The 21,141-nt window shown below is 45.6% G+C and overlaps 1 protein-coding gene across 1 annotated transcript in view; it reads left to right on the plus strand.

Moving 5' to 3' along the window:
• TMEM241 (transmembrane protein 241) overlaps nt 1–20,751 on the plus strand; it is a 118,152-nt gene extending 97,401 nt beyond the window's left edge. The window contains exons 14-15 of the mRNA XM_030336630.2: nt 9,324–9,388; nt 16,949–20,751. Coding sequence (XP_030192490.1) covers nt 9,324–9,388; nt 16,949–17,009 — 126 coding nt within the window. The 3' untranslated portion in view covers nt 17,010–20,751. The remainder of the gene's footprint in view (nt 1–9,323; nt 9,389–16,948) is intronic.
• Nucleotides 20,752–21,141: the final 390 nt, after the last annotated feature.

Consider the following 21,141-nt stretch of genomic DNA (forward strand, 5'->3'; position numbering starts at 1 on the left):
AGCTGTGCCAGGAAGTTACAAGTCCCAAGAGAAAACATGTCCAAAGGGCCACAGATTTTTGAAGTTACAACCAAAGGACCGGTGTCAGATGGTGTGACAAGACGCACAGGTCTTTTCAGTACATAGCATGTGTTGGACACTTCAAAGTCTGGGTACTTAAACTCTACTGCCCACGCCTCTTCCCTTCTGGGAATGTAGACTAAGAGAATTCATGCACAAGGACTAGTAGGCAAGTGGGAAACAAAGTTGAGTTGAAAATGTCAACCCTGGTTTAGAGACTTAAGGCTTTCTGCTCCTTATAGGGAGCATGGCTTCCTTCCCATCCCTCCAATCCCACCCCGAACAGGTGGAGACAGAAACTCCGGAGAATGTTATTGCTTGGATTCAAGAGAAGAGAGAAACCATATAGAGTCTGGGTTTTGTGCTTGAAGCCCTGGAATCCCACCAACAAGTGTAACGAGCCTCAGTAAATGTACAGCAAGATAAGTAAGTCTTCCCATCAGAATGAACTTGGATGAGAGTAAAAGGCCAGGAGGCCGATGGGCAGAGAGAATCATGAGGAAGAACTTGTTCCTCTCACCACCGGCTGCCTTATTAATCCCCATCAGTTGCATCATATCTGAAACTGTGTCTGAAGAGAAAGACACTGTGCCTTTGAGAAAGTCCTGTTGCCCCAGGTTGGTGTGTATATGTATGTACATATGTGTGTATATATATTTTTTTAATATATCTTTTTAATATATATTTGATGTATATTATATATATTAATATATTTTTAATTATATATATATATATAACCCTAGACTATGATAAAAGAACAAAGGTAATTAAAATTGTAATGATGAATTAATAAGATTGTTCTTCTGATACCTGGCAAAAGGAATAACTCATTGCGCACTTGAATGAGGCGATGCCAAAGATTATTAATAGCCAAGCCCAGAGTTTAGCTTGGGTTGTCTCTCACTAATAATTACACTGATCGGGGCACCTGGGTGGCTCAGTTGGTTAAGCGTCTGACTTCGGCTCATGTCATGATCTTGCAGTTCATGGGTTTGAACCCCATACTGGGCCCTGTGCTGACAGCTCAGAGCCTGGAGCCTGCTTTGGATTCTGTGTCTCCCTCTGTCTCTGTCCTTCCCCCACTCATGCTTTCTCTCTCTCTATCTCTCTCTCTCTCTCAAAAATAATAATAATTACACTGATCATGGGGCTCCTGGGTGGCTCAGTCGGTTGAGCAACCGACTCTTGATTTCGGCTCAGGTCCTGATCCCAGGGACGTGGATCAAGTCTCATGATGGCTTTGTGCTGAGTGTGGAGCCTGCTTGAGATTCTCTGTCTCTGTCTCTCTTTCTCTCTCTCTCCCTCCGCCCCTCTTCCTCGCCTATGCTTGCTCTCTCTCTCTATAAAATAAAAAGTAATAATAATAATTATTACACTGATCATTATAATAAATCATAGGACTGATAATAAGGGTTAATTGAACATTTTGAAATTGTCAAGTAGATTCTCAGTCTTAGCTGAGGTGTTTGTCTGGTGGACTTGGAATAGTTCCTTGGGTCCTAGGTGAAAAAAGAGATAATCTGCTCTCAGTTTATAAATTTTTATCGTCTTACTCTTTACCCTAAAAGGAAGGTCTATTAGTAATATTCACAGGTGAGTCTTCGACACAGACAGACTCCAGGCCAGTCTGACATATGCCTTCCGCTGCATGGTCTGTGAGGGAGTTACAACCTGCCCTTCTTTGGAGATGTGGCTGTGCCAAGCTGTCCCACACCAGCTGGACAGAGTAGTTCTTTTTTTTAAAATTTTTTTTTCAACGTTTATTTATTTTTGGGACAGAGAGAGACAGAGCATGAACAGGGGAGGGGCAGGGAGAGAGGGAGACACAGAATCGGAAACAGGCTCCAGGCTCTGAGCCATCAGCCCAGAGCCCGACGCGGGGCTCGAACTCACGGACCACGAGATCGTGACCTGGCTGAAGTCGGACGCTTAACCGACTGCGCCACCCAGGCGCCCTGGACAGAGTAGTTCTTGAGACAGTGCTGGAGTTGGGGGGGGGGGGGGTTGTAGAGATCTCCTCACATTTTCATGGTCAAGCATATCACCTGGTGATCCGTTCACATGTAGATGTTGTTCGGTAGGTCTGGGGTGGGGCCTGGGATTCTGCATTTCCTACAGGCTCCCAGGTGTAGATGGCAAGGGCATGCAAGACATCTGGTGTTCAGTCTGCCCAGCACTTTCCCTCCCTCCCCCCAGGGAAATGTTCCTTCCTTGATTCTAACCATGAAGTTCAAGGATGAACTTCCACACTCTTACATTCCTCTGCCCCCCTAGCCATGGTCAGTTGGTCCAGGAGACAATCAGAATCTTTCCTGACATTTTTGGACTTGAAATCAGAGTGAACCAGCTGCAGATCCTCCCTGAGGAGCTCTTTCTAGCCTCCTGGAGGTAATTGGGCAAAGAAGCAGAGAAGAGGAGCAGAGAATGTCTCTGTGCTTCTCCCTTCCGGGGTCCAAGTGCCCTTAATATGTCAAAAGGGATTTAAAAATAAGATTTTAGGGCACTGGGTGGCTCAGTTGGTTGAGCGTCTGACTCATGGTTTTGGCTCAGGTTATGATAACAAGTCGAGCCCCATGTCAGGCTGTGTTCTGTGGCGTCTGCTTAAGATTATCTCTCTCTCTTCCTCTGACCCTCTGCCCTGCTTGTGCTTTCTCTCTCTCTCTCTAAAACAAATAACAAAAAAACAAGACTGTGACTTACCAGCTCTGATGACTAGTGCAGTTCTGGAAAGCATATTGGCCACTTACCTTACGTGGGTCTCTGTTGGTATGTCCTGAACATACAAAGATGGATAGTGCATGCCCCGGTTGGGGAGACCACACATTTCCATAGTTTAACATGTACAATGTCAAGGGGCATGGAAGTCACTGGAAGAAGTGCCTGATCCACTTAGATGTGTGGATGGGGCGAGGCAGGGGGGAAGGTCCAGAAAATGTTTTCTAGAAATGGATTTTCTTTTTTTTTTTAATGTTTATTTATTTTGAGAGAAAGAGAGAGAGAGCTCAGGGGAGGGGCAGAGAGAGAGAGGGAGAGAAAGAATCCCAAGCAGGCTCCACTCTGTCATTATGGAACCCAACATGGGGCTCAGTCGCACAAACCAACCATGAGATCATGACCTGAGCTGACATCAAGAGTGGGACACGTGGGGTGCCTCGTGGCTCAGTCGGTTAAGCATATGGCTTTGGTTCAGGTGGTGAGTTTGTGAGTTTGAGCCCTGTGTTGGGCTCTGCGCTGACAGCTCAGAGCCTGGAGCCTGCTTTGGATTCTTTGTCTCCTTTTCTCTCTGCCCCTCCCCTGCTTGTGCTCTCTCTCTCTCTCTCTCTCTCTCAAAAATAAACATTAAAAAAAAAAAAAAAAAAGAGTGGGACACTTAACCAACGATTCACCCAGGTGTCCCTAGAAATGGGTTTTCAAAAAGTGAGCAGGAATTGTGTGGGGAGGCCTTTGAAACTGTTCCAGGCAGAGAGACCTTGCAGCAAAGGCAGCGTGATGGTAGAACCCGTGTTTGAAAAACTACAGCTAGTTGAAGTAGGAGGTGCAGGCTGTAAGTGAGACAGTCACCGTGAAGGGCTTTTATACGTGCTGCAGTCCCTTTTTTCTGAAGTCGTAGGTATTTAAACAACAAAATGCTAACAAGCAACAAGCCTGACTGATTCCTGCCCCCCAAATGCACGACTGTCTGGCAGGTTCCCACCAACAATATTCCCCTTTATTTTTCCCTTAGACAAACAGAAAATTTGTCTTAGGATCAAAATGAATGTTTAAAAAACAAGCCTGATCTGCTTTAAATACCAAAATCTGTTTCAATAACACAGAGGTTGTGACATCCGTTGACAAAGCCAGGAAGTTCAAAGCCCCTGCTGCCGCAGACACAATGTATTGAGTTCTGCTGTTGTTGGCGTCCCTCAGCTGTGGCGGGTCCTGGTGTTTGTTATTCAGATCTGTGTGTACAGGGGAGACATTCCTCAGACCACAGGACTCTTTCTTCTGTGGGGAAAAATTTGTATTTTTGAAAATGCTTTTTGAAAATAAGGACAAGTGCTCGTAATGGCTGCTACTTGAGTTTCTTGAATGGCAAGTTCCAAGTGTAACTTGAAGTCTATTTCTTGAGCAGATTTTAGCCATTTTTTTTAATGTTTATTTATTTTTGAGAGAGAGAAAGACAGAGACAGAGTGTGAGTGGGGGAGGGGCAGAGAGAGAGGGAAACAAAGAATCTGAAGCAGGCTCCAGGCTCCGAGCTGTCAGCACAGAGCCCGACACGGGGCTCGAACCCATGAACTGTGAGATCTCGACCTGAGCTGAAGTCGGATGCTCAACAGACTGAGCCACCCAGGAGTCCCAGATTTTAGCCATTTTTTTAAACAGTTAAAAAAAAAAAAAAGTTTACACATTTTCTGACATCCACTGCCAGAACCTTTTCATCATCCGAAGCTGAAACTCTGTACCCATTAACACTAACTCCCCACTCACAGTTACCCCCCAGGCCCTGGTAACTCCCATTCTACTTTGTGTCTCTGAATTTGACTCCTCAAAGCACCTAATGTAAGTGGAATCATACAATATTTGTCTTCTGTATCTGGCTTATTTCACTTAGCATGATGTCTTTAAGGTTCATCCATGTTGTCGCATGGGTCAGAATTGCCTTCCTTCGAAAGGCTGAATAACCATGTATACACCAGATTTTGGGTATCTGTTCATCCATTGATGGATACTTGGGTTCCTTCCAAATCTGAGCTATTGTGAATAATACTGCTATGAACATGGGTTTGCAAATATCTCTTTGAAGCCCTGTCTTCAGTGGATTCTTCTTTTTTTCTTCTTCTAAAACTGCGTGGAGGGGTGTGTGACAGGCTCAGTCAGTAGAGCATGTGACTCTTGATCTCAGGGTTGTAAGTTCAAGCCCCATGTTGGGTGTAGACATTACTTAAAAAACAAAATCTTAAAAAAAAAAAAAAACCATATGGAGCTCACGTGGGCCCTTTCTTGAGTTTCTGGCTGTGTGAGAAGGTTGACCTGGGAGTCGAGGTCTTTTCCATCCCTCACTGCTTGGGGTCCCAGGCCCCTGGAGCAAATCACTCACTGTCTCTCGGTCACAGTTCCCCCACCTGTGATCGCAGGGAGTCCCTTCCACCTCTCAGGTCCTGCACCTAGGTGACCGTGTGTAGGGCACTCTGTACCCAGACGTGTGCCTTCAGCTATTCCTGGCTTCTGTTTATTCCACAGTAGAACCGGAAGCAGAGTGGGCCCTTGGCATGAACAGGTTTATCATTCACACTTTTGAGGGGTCTTGAGCAGTCCTGACGGCCCATGGCATACAGAAATCTTCCACTTGGCTGAGGCATGAATTTGACTCTCACATCGCACATTGAGGTTGATGTGTGGGTGCAAGTCACTTAGTGGGCAAGTCGGGCTGGCCGAGTGCCCATTGTCTGCCTCTCAGCGAGGCGCTGTCAGCTCCTACTCAACCCATCTTCAGCAGTGACTTTTGTGAACTGGTAGAACTTTGGTGACTGTGTGTATGTGTGTGTGAGAAAATGCCTCCGATGCTGACTGCGAGGGCTGGCAATGGAAGCAAAAGGAAGCCCAAGAAACCAGTGTTTCTTACTGAATAGACTACAAAGTGGTCTGTTGAACTTCACAGTAGCTCCGTAGTGCAGACAGCTTCACCATACATTCACTACAGAAATAAGACATGTCTCTCTGTGAAATTTTAGTGAGTGTCTCAGCCAGCAGAAAATGTGCTCATCGAGAGATAAAACTTTAGAAAAGTTTGAAAAAGTGCCTTGGGAGAAAGGCAGGAGACTGTACAAACATCTCCAGGAAGCGGCACATGTCAAAGGCACCAGTGTGGCTACTAGACCAGTCTTATTTTCAAGTAAGGGCTGGTTTGGAAGTTTTAAGATGTGTTTTTCTTGGCAAAAGGTGCAGTTAAGAGGAATAAGCAGGCCCGTTGTCTATCTCATGGCAGACGGGATTCCTCCTGGGCTAAGAGGCATGTGGAGAAACAGAGGCCCAAGTCCCAGGCTGGGGTACTTCAGGGCAGGTGGGAGGTGGCAGCCTCACACGCTAGATGGAAAGCCACGTGAGAGATGCAACCAGAGAATGAGGGCCGAAGCCTGTCAGAGAAGGCCGTAAAGAGGTGATAAGGGGTGAAGGGCATGAAGACATGGTGAAGAATTAGGAAAGGCTAGTTGGGCCCTTCATAAATTTTGTGAGGTGTTCCGTTACACCAAGCTGCCAACATCGTGGCCATCCGTCAGTAGAACGGGGCCTGTTTCATCAGTCCTAAGAAACGTATCACCATTGGCACCATGTCAGGACATCCCAAGAAGTTGCAAAAGTAAAGAGAAATGAACAAACTTAACTTTGATTAAGAAGAAGGAAGGAGGGACACTTGGGTGGCTCAGTCAGTTGAGCATCTGACTCTTGATTTCAACTCAGGTCATGATCCCAGGGTCGTGGGATTAAGCCCCATGTCAGGCTCTGCACTGACCGTGGAGCCTGCTTAAGAGTTTCTCTGTCTCTCTCTGTCTCTCTGTCTCTGTCTCTCTCTCCACCTCCGTCTGCCCCTCTCCCCCACTCACACTCTCTCTCTCTCTCTAAAATAAAAAATAATTGGGGGTGGGGCACCTGGGTGGCTCAGTCGGTTGAGCAGCCGGCTTTGGCTCAGGTCATGATCCTGTCATTTATGGGTTCCAGCCCCACGTCGGGCTCTGTGCTGACAGCTCAGAGCCTGGAGCCTGCTTCCATTCTGTGTCTCCCTCTCTCTCTGCCCCTCCCCTGCTCGCACTCTGTCTCTCTCTAAAATAAATAAACATTAGGGACCCCTGGGTGGCTCACTCGGTTGGGCGTCCAACTTCAGCTCAGGTCATGATCTTGCGGTTTGTGAGTTCAAGCCCCACATCGGGCTCTGTGCTGACAGTTCGGAGCCTGGAGCCTGCTTCGGATTCTGTGTCTCCTTCTCTCTCTGCCCCTCCCCAACTTGTGCTCTGTCTCTCTCTATCAAAAATAAATAAATGTAAAAAAAAAATAAACATTAAAAAATTAAAAAAATAATTAAATTAAAAATTTAAATTTTAAAAAACTAAGGGAGGAAAAAAAGGAAGAGAAAATGACAATAAAATTAAGAACGAAAGGGAAGGTAATTAAAATGGGCACCAATGAGAAAAAATAATATTTTTTCCAAATAGCAAAATGCTAATGAGTTGGAAAACCTAGATGAAACACATTTTTGGAAAAAGTGAAAATGACAAACTTGAATCAAGGAGAAGGAGAAAATTTGATTAGGACGTTGGCCGTTAAAGACCACCCCAACTAGAAGGTGCAGGTCCAAAGGTGTTCAAGTCAGAGTTAACATCCACAGTAAAGATCATCTTTATTCTTTATAGGAAAATAAGCAGGGAGGTTGATGAACTAACTTATGTGGTTGGTATAACCTTGTTTCCAAAACCAGATGGCTACACTGTGAGCTAATAAAATATTAGGCCCACTTCAGGTATGACCATTGATGCAAAGGTCCTAAATATAATGTTAAATAAAACGAGAGGAGGGTAGGAGGAGAACAAGTGCCATTCATCATGCTCTGTGAGGTACCGGCCCCCCCTGCCCCGGGGCGCCTGGGTGGCTCAGTCGGTTAAGCATCTGACTTCAGCTCAGCTCATGATCTTGTGGTTCGTGGGATTGAGCCCCGTGTCAATCGCAAGTCGGGGAGAGGGGCAGAGGGAGAGAGAGAGAGAGAGAGAATCTCACTGTCATCTAGCCCTGCTGACGGCACAGCCTGCTTGGGATTCTCTCTCTCTGCCCCTCCTGTGCTCTCTGTCTCGCATTCTCTCTCTCTCTCTCTCTCTCAAAAATAAATAAACTTGTAAAAAATTTTTTAAAAAGAAAAGAAGGATACATGCTCCCACCGCCACCCCCAGCACTCTGACAATCCTCTTTCCTCTGTTCTTTGGGTTCAGCTTTGCAAACTGTCTGGCTGACCTGGTCGCCGCTTCATTTTTGTTCCCAAGACAACCCAGGTCTGTTTTGTTATCAGGGTTTTTGCTGCAAGTCAATAAAAGAAGCAAACAGAAAGGGACTCAAATGGGTAAATTACAAAGGTTCTAAAACTTCACAGAGTTTCTATACTGAAGGTCCCTGGTTTATGTTCCCAGACTTCTTTTTAAGATGGTAAATGAATGAGGATAAGGCTCCTTCAACATACTCCTCCTTCCTTCGAACCACCTGCTTGCTGCCTTGTTCCCAGCTTGGACACCCAAAGAGGGCTCCAGGACAGTGGATGGGTCCCCTTGAGTGAGATGGTATTGCCCATGTCCCAGGGTGTCCAGCCTGAGTGACCCATCCCACAATGACCTGCTCCTTACTTCTCATTGCAAGAAAGTAAGTCCTCAGGCTGACCTTCCTAACAGAAGCTGTCTTGCATCTGAGAATACGGAATTCTAGGAAAATAACAATCTTTTCCTGAGCAGGCATTCCAAATGGTGACGAACTTGGGTCTTTGGTTCACGTACACTCTGTGTGCTGTTTGGTGATACCGTGGGGGTGCAAGTTCTGTTACTGCCATTCCAAGACACTCTTCCATAATTTCTAGCTCTGAAAGATGTGGGGGTATCCTCTTCCCTCTCTTTTGGCTTCTAGACACTTGCAAATATTTGTTTTAAGTTTATTCATCTTTTTTTTAGAAATTTTTACAGCCTACGGGGGCTCAAACTCACGACCCTGAGATCAAGCATTGCATGGTCCTCTGACCGAGTCAGCCAGGTGCCCCTGCAAAGAGTTAGTTAATGATTTAATTGTTCCCTCCCCCAAGAAGTATCTGGTTTTGTAGAATGTGTATCACGGGCCAGCAAGACATGGCCATTAGGACAGGGGAGAGACGGTGCTGTGGGCAAAGGCAGGGTGACAGCCAAGTTTTTATCTGGAGGATCTGGGGACAGATGAATGAGCACAACTGGCTTTGGGGATTATTTCTTCACCTTGAGACAGGATGGAAATGAATATTCTCACCATGCCTCTGCCCTGGAGAGAGATGGGTGAGACGTTGGCTGCGTGCCTCCTCTTTTGAAGAGTTCGGAAGTTAAATGTCTCTTTGAAGATTCTCACCTCCCGAATAGACTAGGACTTGGCATTTTCCATACCAAATGCTTAGCTCAGAGGGAGCACTAAATACAGGGGCCTCACAAGTCATTGTGAACGATGACTTTGGAGAAGGTTACCGAAGTCCTGCTGCTCTGATGGCCTTTTGTTGAAATTATTTCCGCAGGTCCTCACAGCTGGCTTGTCCATATTGCTGTTTGATATGATCCTGACGAGTGCAACAGTGGGATGGTAAGTCTTTTGCCTGGAGAGAGGAAGAGCAAATTTATTGTTTGGGTTTCACCAGGATACTAATTTTTTTTCTCAAATGTTGGCAAAAGGGTGTTTGGAGTGTGTGTGTGTGTGTGTATTTTTTAAGTTTGTATTTATTTATTTTGAGAGATAGAGCAGGGGAGGGACAGAGAGAGAGAGAGAGAGAGAGAGAGAGAGAGAGCGAGAGAATCCCAAGCAGGCTCTGCACTGTCAGCACAGACCCCGACATGGGGCTAGAACCCACGAACCACGAGATCGTGACCCGAGCTGAAATCAAGAGTCAGATGCTCAAACTGACTGAGCCACCCCGGCCAGGCCGCCCTGGGGTATGTATTTTATTGACACACAAATATACATCCAGAGGAGTACATATATCATGAATGTGCAACGTGATGAATTTTCACAACTGAATATACCAAACCCGTTGCAGTCAGCATCCCGATCAAGAAACAGAACACCACTGTGCATCTTTCAGCCACTCATCCACACCAGCGTAAGCACCAGCGGTGAACTACTAGTTTTGTATGTATTATGTGATTTTACCAAGATTTTATAACTACTATGATTGGGCGAGGATTCAAAACCAGATCTGTGTGTATCCAAGGCCCCGTAGCCTTCATGTACTTCTGCACGACTGATTTGGCAAACACCAGGGATTTACCAGCAGTGTAGACAGTGTCTAGGTAACAGTGGGCCGTAAGGGAGGTATAAGAGAAATTGGCCTGTACGTTCCTCTTCCCACCAATATGATCATCCATAAAGAGCTTCTAGATAATTCGACAGCAATACGAAAGGAGTGTTATCCAGGATAAGACAGCTCTATTTCTTGTTCAAGGGCTGACATGATGAACTAAGATTGTCCAGTGGAATGATCATAGGAAAAAGATCTCATTGTCTTGGGTTTTTTAATGCTATTAGCAATAATTCTATCAATTAGCTAAAAATATCTTTTGAGTGACTGCCACATGTGAAGTAAGACATCCTTCAGCCTTCAAGGAGCACGGGGGAATGGAAATCATGAAGATAGTTTGTGGGATAAGATAGTCATAGTCTGAATGCACGGTGAATGTGAGGGCCGAAGGAAGGAGAGAGGACGGGCCAGCAGGCGGGCTATGCAACTGGTTTGAACTGGACCTTAGGCAGAACACAGAGGCCGAGCAAGGCGGTGGGTGGAAGAGGATTTGGGCCCTCTGGCCCCAGGAAAGACAAGGAAGGGTGGAGAGGCAGGCAGGGAGTGCCAACGGTGAGAGTTAGTGATTTGGAACCAGAGCTGGGGCTGTGGGGCACAGAGCTAATCCTTCTTGCCTTCCTCCTTCCTCTGCACCTGTCCTTCCAGGGAGGCATGACGCCCACAGTGGGCCGGTGACATCCAAAAACCCAACTGCCAAGATCTCCTGGTACATTCCCAGTGTCTCCTGACACTCTTCCCCCAATGTCTGTATCTTAACCTTCGTAGTGATAGTCTAAATTCTTGGCGTATTTTTCTTTCTCACGAATAAGCCTTGGACAACCATAATCTGTACAGAATTTCAGAACGGATTTAAAAAACCCGGGCATTGACCGGAGTGTGAGAAATAGGAGAGAGGTGGCTCTCCAGTGGGGAGGAAAGGCCGAGCCTAGATATTACAGCAGCAGTCTGGAAGAGGCCAGGTCTGCAGGCTCTTTCACATCCTGTGAACTTTATGGTATGCCCTGAGCAAAATGGAAAGAAAGGCTGCGTGTTCCCAAATCAAGGAAACAGCGTGTGTGATTATTGCAAAAGGAACCTTGACTTTGGAATTTCCTGATTTTTCAGAACTTGAGTTTAAGGATGGTGTGTTTTCAGCCTCAAAGAATTTTCCAACCACAAAGTGAACCACCAGAAGAGGAGTGTCAGACTCTAGTTCAGATTTCCTGTCTTTTGCACAGAGCCGGCCTGCGCTGTCCCCAGCGGAGCCTGGGTGACCAGCTCTCAGACCCTGGGCACGGGCAGGCCTGCTCTCTGATGTGTGGGAGCTTAGACTGATCAGAAGTCACAGAGGGCAGGGACTGCAGAACTGTTTTGTTTAGACCTCCCATGTTTGCCTGTAGGGTCACTATTGCTTGTTTTTTGGCTTTCGGAGTTTAAATTCGATCATGTTTAGAAATCAGGTGATTTCCCCATAAAAGTCCAAATTTCCTGATTCTTTTGAAAATGTGGAACAAGCGCTACCTTGAGCCTGTACGTCCCCACGGCGGCGGTTGCCGGGCCAGGTAGAGACTGCCTATCACGTGGACGTGGGCTAAGTCAGCACGGCCTCCACGGCTCCAGGCTGGCTGAGGCCGGGGGGGTTCTGTCTCAGCTACATCCGAACACCCATTTGCTTTATACTCATTCATGTCACAAAAAGCGTGTGGTGGGCTCCGAGGCTACAGACAGTGCGTGACCCCAGCAAGGTCACTGTCCGGGAAATGAGTTCAGATGTCATTAGCCGCCTTCTTGGATGGGGAGCAGCTTAGCTGTACAAAACAGGTCATCATCTAAAGTAGGGTTTTCCTTCACCTCAGCACTGTTGACGTTTTGGGCTACAGTGAATAATTCTTTGCTGTAGGGAGCTGTGCTGTGCTTTGGAGGGTTTTTAGCTACAAACTGAGCCCCACCCCACCGGATGCCAACGGCACCTCCTCAGATGTCTCCAGATACTGCCACATGTCCCTTTGGCAGCAAAATGACCCCAGTTGGGAATCACAGATCTAAATGTTTGTGGTGGTTAGTGGAGAAAATGCCATTCCAAATTTCAGCAAGATCTTAAGAACCTTGCTTACCCTCTAATTAGAGATTTGGTCAGCTCGTGTGTCAAGGCCTGGGCAGCCTCTCCCACCCTCTCAGTGCACAGCCCCGTCAACACGTACCACACTAAGTGCCGGGTGAGGGTTCACACCCCATCTACCTGCAATCGTGAGCTCCTGCGGAAGGGAAACCACATTTCACGCACCTTTGTGTCTCCCTGCCTAGCCCTAAGGGCTTGCCGAATAAACGAGTGGCCAGCTTTCTAAATACTGTACCCCCAAAATTATAACCCTTGGGGCACCTGAGTGCCTCAGTTGGTTAAGTGTCTGACTCCTGATTTCGGCTCAGGTCATAATCTCATGGTTTGTGAGTTCCAGCCCTGCATTGGGCTTCATGCTTCATGCAGTGCAGAGAATGCTTGGGATTCTCTCTCTCTCTCCCCCTGGCCCTCTCTGTCTTCCCCTGCTTGCTCTCTCTCTCTCTCAAAATAAATAAATAAACTTAAAAAATGTGTGTGTATATATATATATATATATATATATATGTATATATATATATATATATATATATATGTATGTATATATATATGGAGGAAAATTATAAACCTAAGTACCAATGTTGGTCAAATTTTAAAGTCTTTAACTATTTTTTTAATGTTTATTTTTGAGAGAGAGAGAGACAGAGCATGAGTGGGGGAGGGGCAGAGAGAGAGAGAGAGAGAGAGGGAGGGAGACACAGAATCAAAAGCAGGCTCCAGACTCTGAGCTGTCAGCACAGAGCCCGACACAGGGCTCGAACTCATGGACTGTGAGATCATGAACTAAGCCGAAGTCAGATGAGCCACTGAGCCACTCAGGAGCCCCCTAAAGTCTTTTCTTAAAAGCAACTGATCTTGTCCAGCAAATTATCTTGTTTTTTATTATAAAAACAATCTATTGCAAACCCAGAATTTAAATGTCCAGATTAATATTTAATTATTCACCTTCAGTTAACAAAGTTTTATTGTATATATTGATATGAATTCCCTTTATTCCAAAATTTCAGCAAAGAGGATTCAACACACACAAAAGAAAAAATGCTGAACTGTGAGCAGTGTCTCTGCTGAGTAGAATTAGTTGTGGGTGCCCTCTCTTTGCATCCTTTTTAGACACTCTTCTCTTTGCAATAGTTTCTCTTTGCAAAAGTACAAGGAGAGAAAATGACCAAAACACAACCTCTTTGTTTTGAGGATTCCGTGACCACTTCTCTCCTTAGGCAGTCATTCATGGGGCCCACCAGTGATCATGGCTTACCAACATGCTTGATCTCAGCACAAGCCTCACTAATACCAACAGTCTTTAGAAAATGGTCTTATATCATCTTTGAGTAACAATGTCTTACGCCTTTAATTTTAGGACACTGCACGGAGACTGCCCAAGCCTCTTTGTAGGAAGAGTGAATTTAGGGGGTGACGAAAGTACTCCCCCCAACACACCCCATAGTATAGCTAGGATCACAGTGACTGAAATTTACCAGTTTTCCATTTGAGTTAAAAAGGGTGCCTGGGTGGCTCAGTCGGTTAAGTGTCCCACTCTTGATCTCAGCTCAGGTGTTGAACTTAGGGTCGTGAGTTCAAGCCCCACATTGGACTCTGTGCTGGGGATAAAACCTAGTTAAAAAAATTTTAAAGGGGAGCCTGGGAGGCTCAGTCGGTTGAGCATCCAACTCTTGATCTCGGCTCAGGTCATGATCTCACGGTTCAAGCCCCACATTGAGCTCTGCACTGACTGTGTGGAGCCTGCTTGGGATTCTCTCTCTCCCTTTCTGTCTGCCCCTCCCCTGTTCATGCTCTTCTCTGTCTCTCAAACTAAATAAACATGAAAAAAATCTTAAAAAAAAAACCTTTTAAAAAATGTGAAAACTCTCTAAAATGCTAAGAAGGGACTTTTAAATTACTATCACTCATTACTTCTCAACAGAGAGTAAGTTATCAGATTGTGAACTGTCACTCAGCAAGTCCCCAAGGGAATGGTACATTAGGCAGATCTCTAGGCACATTAGGAAAAGAGAAAAAACAAAAATAGTTTGGACTATAAGTGGGAGAAAGGGGAGGAAGGGTAAGAAATTCATCGTCATTCATTGAGAAAATATTTATTACGTGCTGCATGAAGGGCTAGGCCTACAGATGGAAAAGGGTACAGTCCCTGCCCCCTACAAGTGCAATCAGGAGGTGCTTGAATAAGCACAATAATGAATGTAAAATTGAGATAGGGAAAGACTGGAGGGCCGCCGAAAATAAAGCCCTGGGAGAGGACCTAGTGATGAGTATTTCTGGCCGGGTATGCTCTGCCATCTGGCATGGCAGAGCCTTCATTGCATGAAGTGTGTTCACTTCAGGAATGATGGGAATCACAAGATTTGCAAACAGTTTGGTCAAGCTCTGACTTAAATGGTTGTAATGCTATTAAGATTCCTGCACCACGTGGCAGCTTCTCCTGCTGTTTAGAAGACAACGTCAAAGCTCACCTCCCTGGCTCTCTTTTTTTTTTTTTTTTTTAATTTTTTTTTCAACGTTTATTTATTTTTGGGACAGAGAGAGACAGAGCATGAACGGGGGAGGGTCAGAGAGAGAGGGAGACACAGAATCGGAAACAGGCTCCAGGCTCTGAGCCATCAGCCCAGAGCCTGACGCGGGGCTGGAACTCACGGACTGCGAGATCGTGACCTGGCTGAAGTCGGACGCTTAACCGACTGTGTCACCCAGGCGCCCCCCTGGCTCTCTTAACAGTAAACTGAACCAAGGTTTGTTCCCTTCTGAGCATTCACTAAGCTGCTTTGGTGTTTCATGAAATAGCTAAACTGAACGGATGAAATGCAAGGTTATTACATTTCAGCATGGTTCTAAGGCCATGGGGGGAGGAGGCAACGAGCCAGCCCATACCCTGTTCTTCTCCCTGGTGACAAAGCAGGGTTCCTGGAAACCCATAGAAATGGCTGAGCCCCTAGTTACCTTTGCAGAAATAAGCCCCGCCCAAGCCCAAAGGCCCGTGCAGCCTTTGTGTCAGGTCATGGTGACTCTGCACTTGCCCCAGTGTTTCAGAAGATGACGTGTGCATTCTTTAAGGGTCAGTCTGAGGAAGGGCTTCCCTCAGGAGGGAGGAACCATGTGCCCAGGGTCTTTGATAAGTAAGATCCCCATCGACGCTTGAGTGGACCCACGGCCAGAGTTGCTCAACAGGGAAACAGGCTTGCTTTGTGCAGCAGGACGTGCCTGCCCCTCAGGAGAAGTCTTCAAGCAGAGTCGGGACACCAGCTCTGAGGGCCAGTGAGGAAGGCATTGCTGCTCTGGGAGGACAGTCAGCTAGTCAGTATATTTTATCGCTTGTGCATTATAGGCCAAATGTGGGGGTTGATGGCTTCCGGTATATCCTTTTCAGCCTCACGGACACTGCTGGATGTGACCGTCTCCTGGGGCACAGACAAGACCAGAGCTGAATAGCACGCACAGGGTCACATGGCTAATAAATGCCTGAGCCACAGTCGGAACTCAGTTTATTGTTTTAACAGTCTCACGCTTGCTCAGCTCATTCCTGTGCTAAATGGGGCAAATGGTACATTTACCATTATCTTTATGTCAGAGTCCCTCACATGGGTGACATTTCTCACTGGGAATGTGATGTGCACAGCCTACCTGTGTTTCGTATGTTTGGTGCCCCGGGCGAATGTTAGAAACATAAAGATGCCGGGGTGCCTGGGTGGCTCAGTTGCTTAAGCTCTGACTTTGGCTTAGGTCATGATCTCACGGTTCATGGGTTCAAGCGCCGTGTCAGGCTCTGTGCTGACATCTCAGAACCTGGAGCCTGCTTTGGATTCTGTGTCTCCCTCGCTCTCTTCCCCTCCCCTGCTCACACTTTCTGTCTCTCAAAGATAAATAAAAATGTTTAAAAAAAAAAAAAGAAAGAAACATAAAGATGCCATAGGGTAAATGTGTGTGTGTCGTGGGTGGCCTTGTGGGGGATGTGGGAGAAGACTGAAAGGGCAGGTAGAACCGAAGGGCTGTTCGCCCCTCTGACCAAGAGCATTTCATCACCAGGGACCTCCTGTCATAATCTTTTGTGATGGCCCAGTCCAGTCCTCAGAAGTGCTTTTTGGGAAGAATTTTGGGATTCAGACCAGACGTTGATTGTCTACCAAGAAGTTTAAAATAGAAAATGTACAGAGACCTTTGGATGTATTCAGTTTTAGGCATGTTAAAATATTCAACTCCTCCTTCTCAGGGTCTGCAGTTTTCTCACCACCTTTTCATTTTCAAATCACTGACCACATTTCTTTCTGCTCTGGTGGGAGATTCATGATTCGCCTTTAGTATTTTCATCTCTGAGTGTTCTGTTAGTCTCAGTGAAATAACAGGCTTCAGAGACCGTCACCCCAGTGATGATCAGACTGGATACCTGCATGGGTTCATGTCATCAACCCTCTGTGTCCACTGCGGAGTGGAGCATGTCACTTCACCGGGTCAGGATGAACAGGACACACAGCCTTCTTCCTGGGGACAGGACGCAGGGGAAGATCAAACCCCACTTTGCAGCCCACTCCCCTCCTGCCACACAGCTGAGGTTTACTTGGGACGACCAGGCAGTTCCTGGGCCTGACCTGGCAGCAGGGCAGGCCTGGTGGGGGTTAGGGAATGAGGGATCCCTCGCTCCGATGCAGGTGAGCACCAGGCAGTCTGTGGGTCTACAGCCTCCAGACTTGAGGGACTAGAAAGCTGACCTCTTGCTGTTTTGTTTTGTTTTGTTTTGTTTTTGCAGCCTCCTGCTTGGCGGACTCGGAGAGGCCTTGCTGGTTTTCTCAGAGCAGAAGGGCTCGTAAGGACAGGAAAAATAGACTCACAGTCTGCTGGCTGGAATGCACGGCCCCTGGGCCTCAGAGGTCCCGCTCAAATGTGTTAGAAGGAAGAAAACAGCGACAACAAGGCCACCACTTCTCACTGCATCAAGGAGAAGTCTCTGGGCTGTTGGGGAGAATTGACTGTGTTGCATCTTCCTGCTCTGAGAGGCTCACTCAAGCCTTGCTGACCGTGCTGGGCCCAGTGGGGCAGACCCAGACCCGGAACCCCCCATGTGGGGATGGGTCTGCTCACCTTGACTGATGTGCAGGCCTCCTTATTAAACACCCTTCACCAAACACGACTATACGGAGGCGGGCTCAAGGAATTTCGTTGCACTTTGTTTTATGTGTTTACATCTTTGGAGACTTTTCTGGGGACACCTTTCCATTGCTGTCATGGGCTTGCCTGGAGCCCCCACTCACCCACTTAGGAGCACAGACAGAATTCCTCATGGAGGGCTTTCACGGGGGGCAGGGGCAGAGATGAGGGTCAAATGGGAGTTCTGAGTCAAGTAAGACATCAGCAAGGACGCTGTTACTCCAGAGAGAGTGCTAAAGCCTTTTTGGGGTTGTGTGTTGTGTTGAATTCTATACACTCTTGGTGTCCACTGTGAGGCTAACTTGCTCCTAAATGATCACCAGAGGGAATAGGGTTTATAACTGTTGATGGATGTGCTCCCTGGCCAGTGACACAAACATAGAACATACGTATACATAAAAGCACACGCATTTATATTCACATCCCTTAAAGCTTTTAATCCATTGAATTCCCTGATGGCTCAGAGGAGATTTCATTCATATCATTGAACACTGAAGTATATTTTTCGGGCCAGATTAAAAATTTGATTAAGACTCTAAATCTTCCTGTGTGGGAGTCCAAAGAAATGAACATGCATGAAATGGTAACTTGCTTCTGAACTCACAGTGAAGGTTTAAGAAAATAATGTCTGACTTCAAATATTTCTGCTCATGACAGGTTTTGAATGCCTGACTGCTCTGCCAGGTGTCGGGTCTGGTCATGTTGAGATGTAGAAGGTAGTGAAGTCCCAGTGAGCCCTCCCCGGGCAGGAAGCCAGGCTGGCACTGGTGGTCATGCACGCCATTCATGGAGAACCATCTTCGTCGTCTGGGAAATAAGCCTGTCCATGGAGAATAAGGTCAGCTTAGTCAGGGGCCATTCTTCCAACTTGTTGAAAAAATACACAGAAGATGAAACAAATAGGAATGGATTCGTATATTTGGAACTTGAGTACCTTAAATTCATTCCCTTGTCTTTTCCTGGTCTCTGTGTGTCATTTAAGGTAAAGATGTTCAGAGTGATGTTTACACAGATACAGTTTTTTTTTTTTTTTAATGTTTATTTATTGTGAGAGTGAGAGAGAGCATGCACAGCTGGGGACAGACAGAGAGAGAGCGAGACAGAGAATCCCAAGCAGGCTCTGCACTGCCAGCCCAAAGCCTGACTCGGGGCTCAGTCCCACAACCATGAGATCATGATATGAGCGGAAATCAAAGAGTTGGAAGCTTAACCAACTGGGCCACCCAGGTTCCCCTACACACATATAGTTTCAGTTTGCTGTATGTCCTTAATCTATCTAAATTTTACAGAGGCTGAGGATCAAATAGAAAACCAGGTTTAGAATTGCCCTTGTTCTTTTGCTCCCACAAAACTCTTTCTGTACAACTGAGAGAGTTCTCCTTTTGTGGAAAGTGGCATCTGTCCAAATGTCATCTGAAGCCTGTCTTTCCAAGTGCCATTCAAGCACATGGAGGTTCCTAAGTCAGGAAAGAACCATGCACAGGTAATGGGCCCATCTCCTGTTTCTAGAAGACCTGTTCTTAAAAGAATCTCTACTAAGGACTTTTTTATTTTTGTTTGTTTGAATTTTTTTAATGGCATTCCAGAGTCCCATTGTTTTTATTTTTTAATTTCTTAATTTGAGTAGAGTTGATACACATGTTAATTAGTTTTAGGTGTACAACTTAGTGGTTTGACAAGTTTACACATTATGCTATGCTCACCACGAGTGGACCATCTGTCCCATTACATCACTATTAGGATATTATTGACTATGTTCCTTATTCTGTGCTTTTTATTCCCATGCCTTACTCATTCCATAATCCAAAGCCTGTACCTCCCTCTCCCCTTCAACTGTTATGCTCCCCCTGACCCCCCAATCCCTTTGGCAACTCATCTGTTTCTTCTCTGTTTTTATAGTTCTGATTCTCCTTTTTGTTTTTTTATTCATTTTTTAAAATTCTAAGTGAAGTCATATGGTATTTGTCTTTCTCAGTCTGATTTATGCCACTTAGCACAATACCTTCTAGGTCCATCCATGTTGTTTCATGTGGCTTGATCTCGTCCTTTTTTATGGCTGTGTAATACTCCACTGTGTGTATATATACCACATAATATGCCACATAAGTCTTATCAGTGGACATTGAGGTTGCTTCCATATCTTGGCTATTGTAAATAATGCTGCAATAAACATAGGGTACATAGATCTTTTCAAGTTAGTGTTTTCATTTTCCCTGGGTAAATACCCGATAGTGAAATTACTGGATCATACGGTATTTCTATCTTTAATTTTTTGAGGCACCTCCATACTGTTTTCCACAGAGGCTGCACCAGTTTGCTTCTACCAACAGTGCACAAGGGTTCCTTTTTCTCCACGTCTTCACCCACACTTGTTGTTTCTTCTTGATTTTAGCCATTCTGACAGGTGTGAGGTGGTATCTCATTGTGGTTTTGATTTGCATTTCCCTGATGACGAGTGATGTTGAGCATCTTTTCATGTGTCTGTTGGCCATCTTTAGATCTTCTCTGGAGAAATGACTGTTCAGGTCCCCTGCCCATTTTTAAAACAGGTTGTTTGTTTTTTTTGGTGTTGAGTTGTATAAGCTCTTTACATATTTTTGATAGTAACTGCTTTTTGGATGTATCATTTGCAAATATCTTCTCCCATTCGGTAGGTTGTCTTTTTGTTTGGTTGATTGTTTCCTTTGTTGTGCAAAAGCTTCTTATTTTGATGTGATCCCCATAGTTTGTTTTTGTTTTTGATTCCCTTGCCTCAGGAGACATCTAGAAAAATGTTCCTACCACTGATGTCAGAATGATTACTGCCTATGCTCTCTCCTAGGACGTTTATGGTTTCAGGTCTCACATTGAGGTCTTTAATCTATTTTGAGTTTATTTTTATGTACAATGTAAGAAAGTGGTCCAGTTTCATTGTTTTTAAAACCTCAGGTATTATCTTACTTTGACACCAGCAGGAGGCAGAGGATGAGGTGTTTCTTCAATATACCATCCTGTTTCCTTTAGCTTCCATCTCTCCTAGGGCTTTCCCTCCGCCCCCCCAAGCCTTAATTTCTACATTTTATGCCAAGTTCACATGCTCAGCTCTAAATGCAGGGTGAGCGAGAGGTCTATAGACCCAGGGGCTGGCCCAGATTACTGCAGTCCCCTTAGCTCTCATTGTCTGTGGCTCTCTGCTTCCCTCACCCAGCACTCCCTTTTTTCAAAAATGATCCATTTGGCCATGTCTTGTCTGGGTCTGATGATCCCGACCTTGCTGGCCCCAAGTCAAAGCCAAAGTGCTTGGTTTTTTCACTTGTACAAATAAAGTATGCTTTCCGCCAAAGGAGGCCAGATTCTGTATGATTGTATATTGTTACGAATCTCCTGTGGATATAAAGAAAAATAAACCATTTGTTTTCATGATAATTTGCCTTTCTCTTCTCTTCAAACTCAGCTGGAGAAGATTGCAAAAACAGTTGTTATCCCTGGGGGGAGGGAGCAGGGGGAGGGTTCTTGCATCTTAAATACAGACTCTGACTTCTTCCAACATCCAGGCCACTTAGCTCCGAACAGGGAGGATGACCCAGCTCCTTCTGCTGGACCCTCGCTGTCCAAGAGGGTGAGCATAGCCATGTGTGGCCGTCACTGAAATGACGTTTGTCCAGATTCACATGTGCTGTACATAAGGGTAAGTACACAGTGATTTCAAAGATTTAGTACAAGACACAGGATGTAAAATATTTTGTAATCATTTTTATACTGATTACAGGTTGAAATAATATTTTGATAGATTAAATAAAACATCAAAATGAATCT

Source organism: Lynx canadensis, chromosome D3 (assembly GCF_007474595.2).
Source record: "Lynx canadensis isolate LIC74 chromosome D3, mLynCan4.pri.v2, whole genome shotgun sequence".
Taxonomy (NCBI): Eukaryota; Metazoa; Chordata; class Mammalia; order Carnivora; family Felidae; genus Lynx; species Lynx canadensis.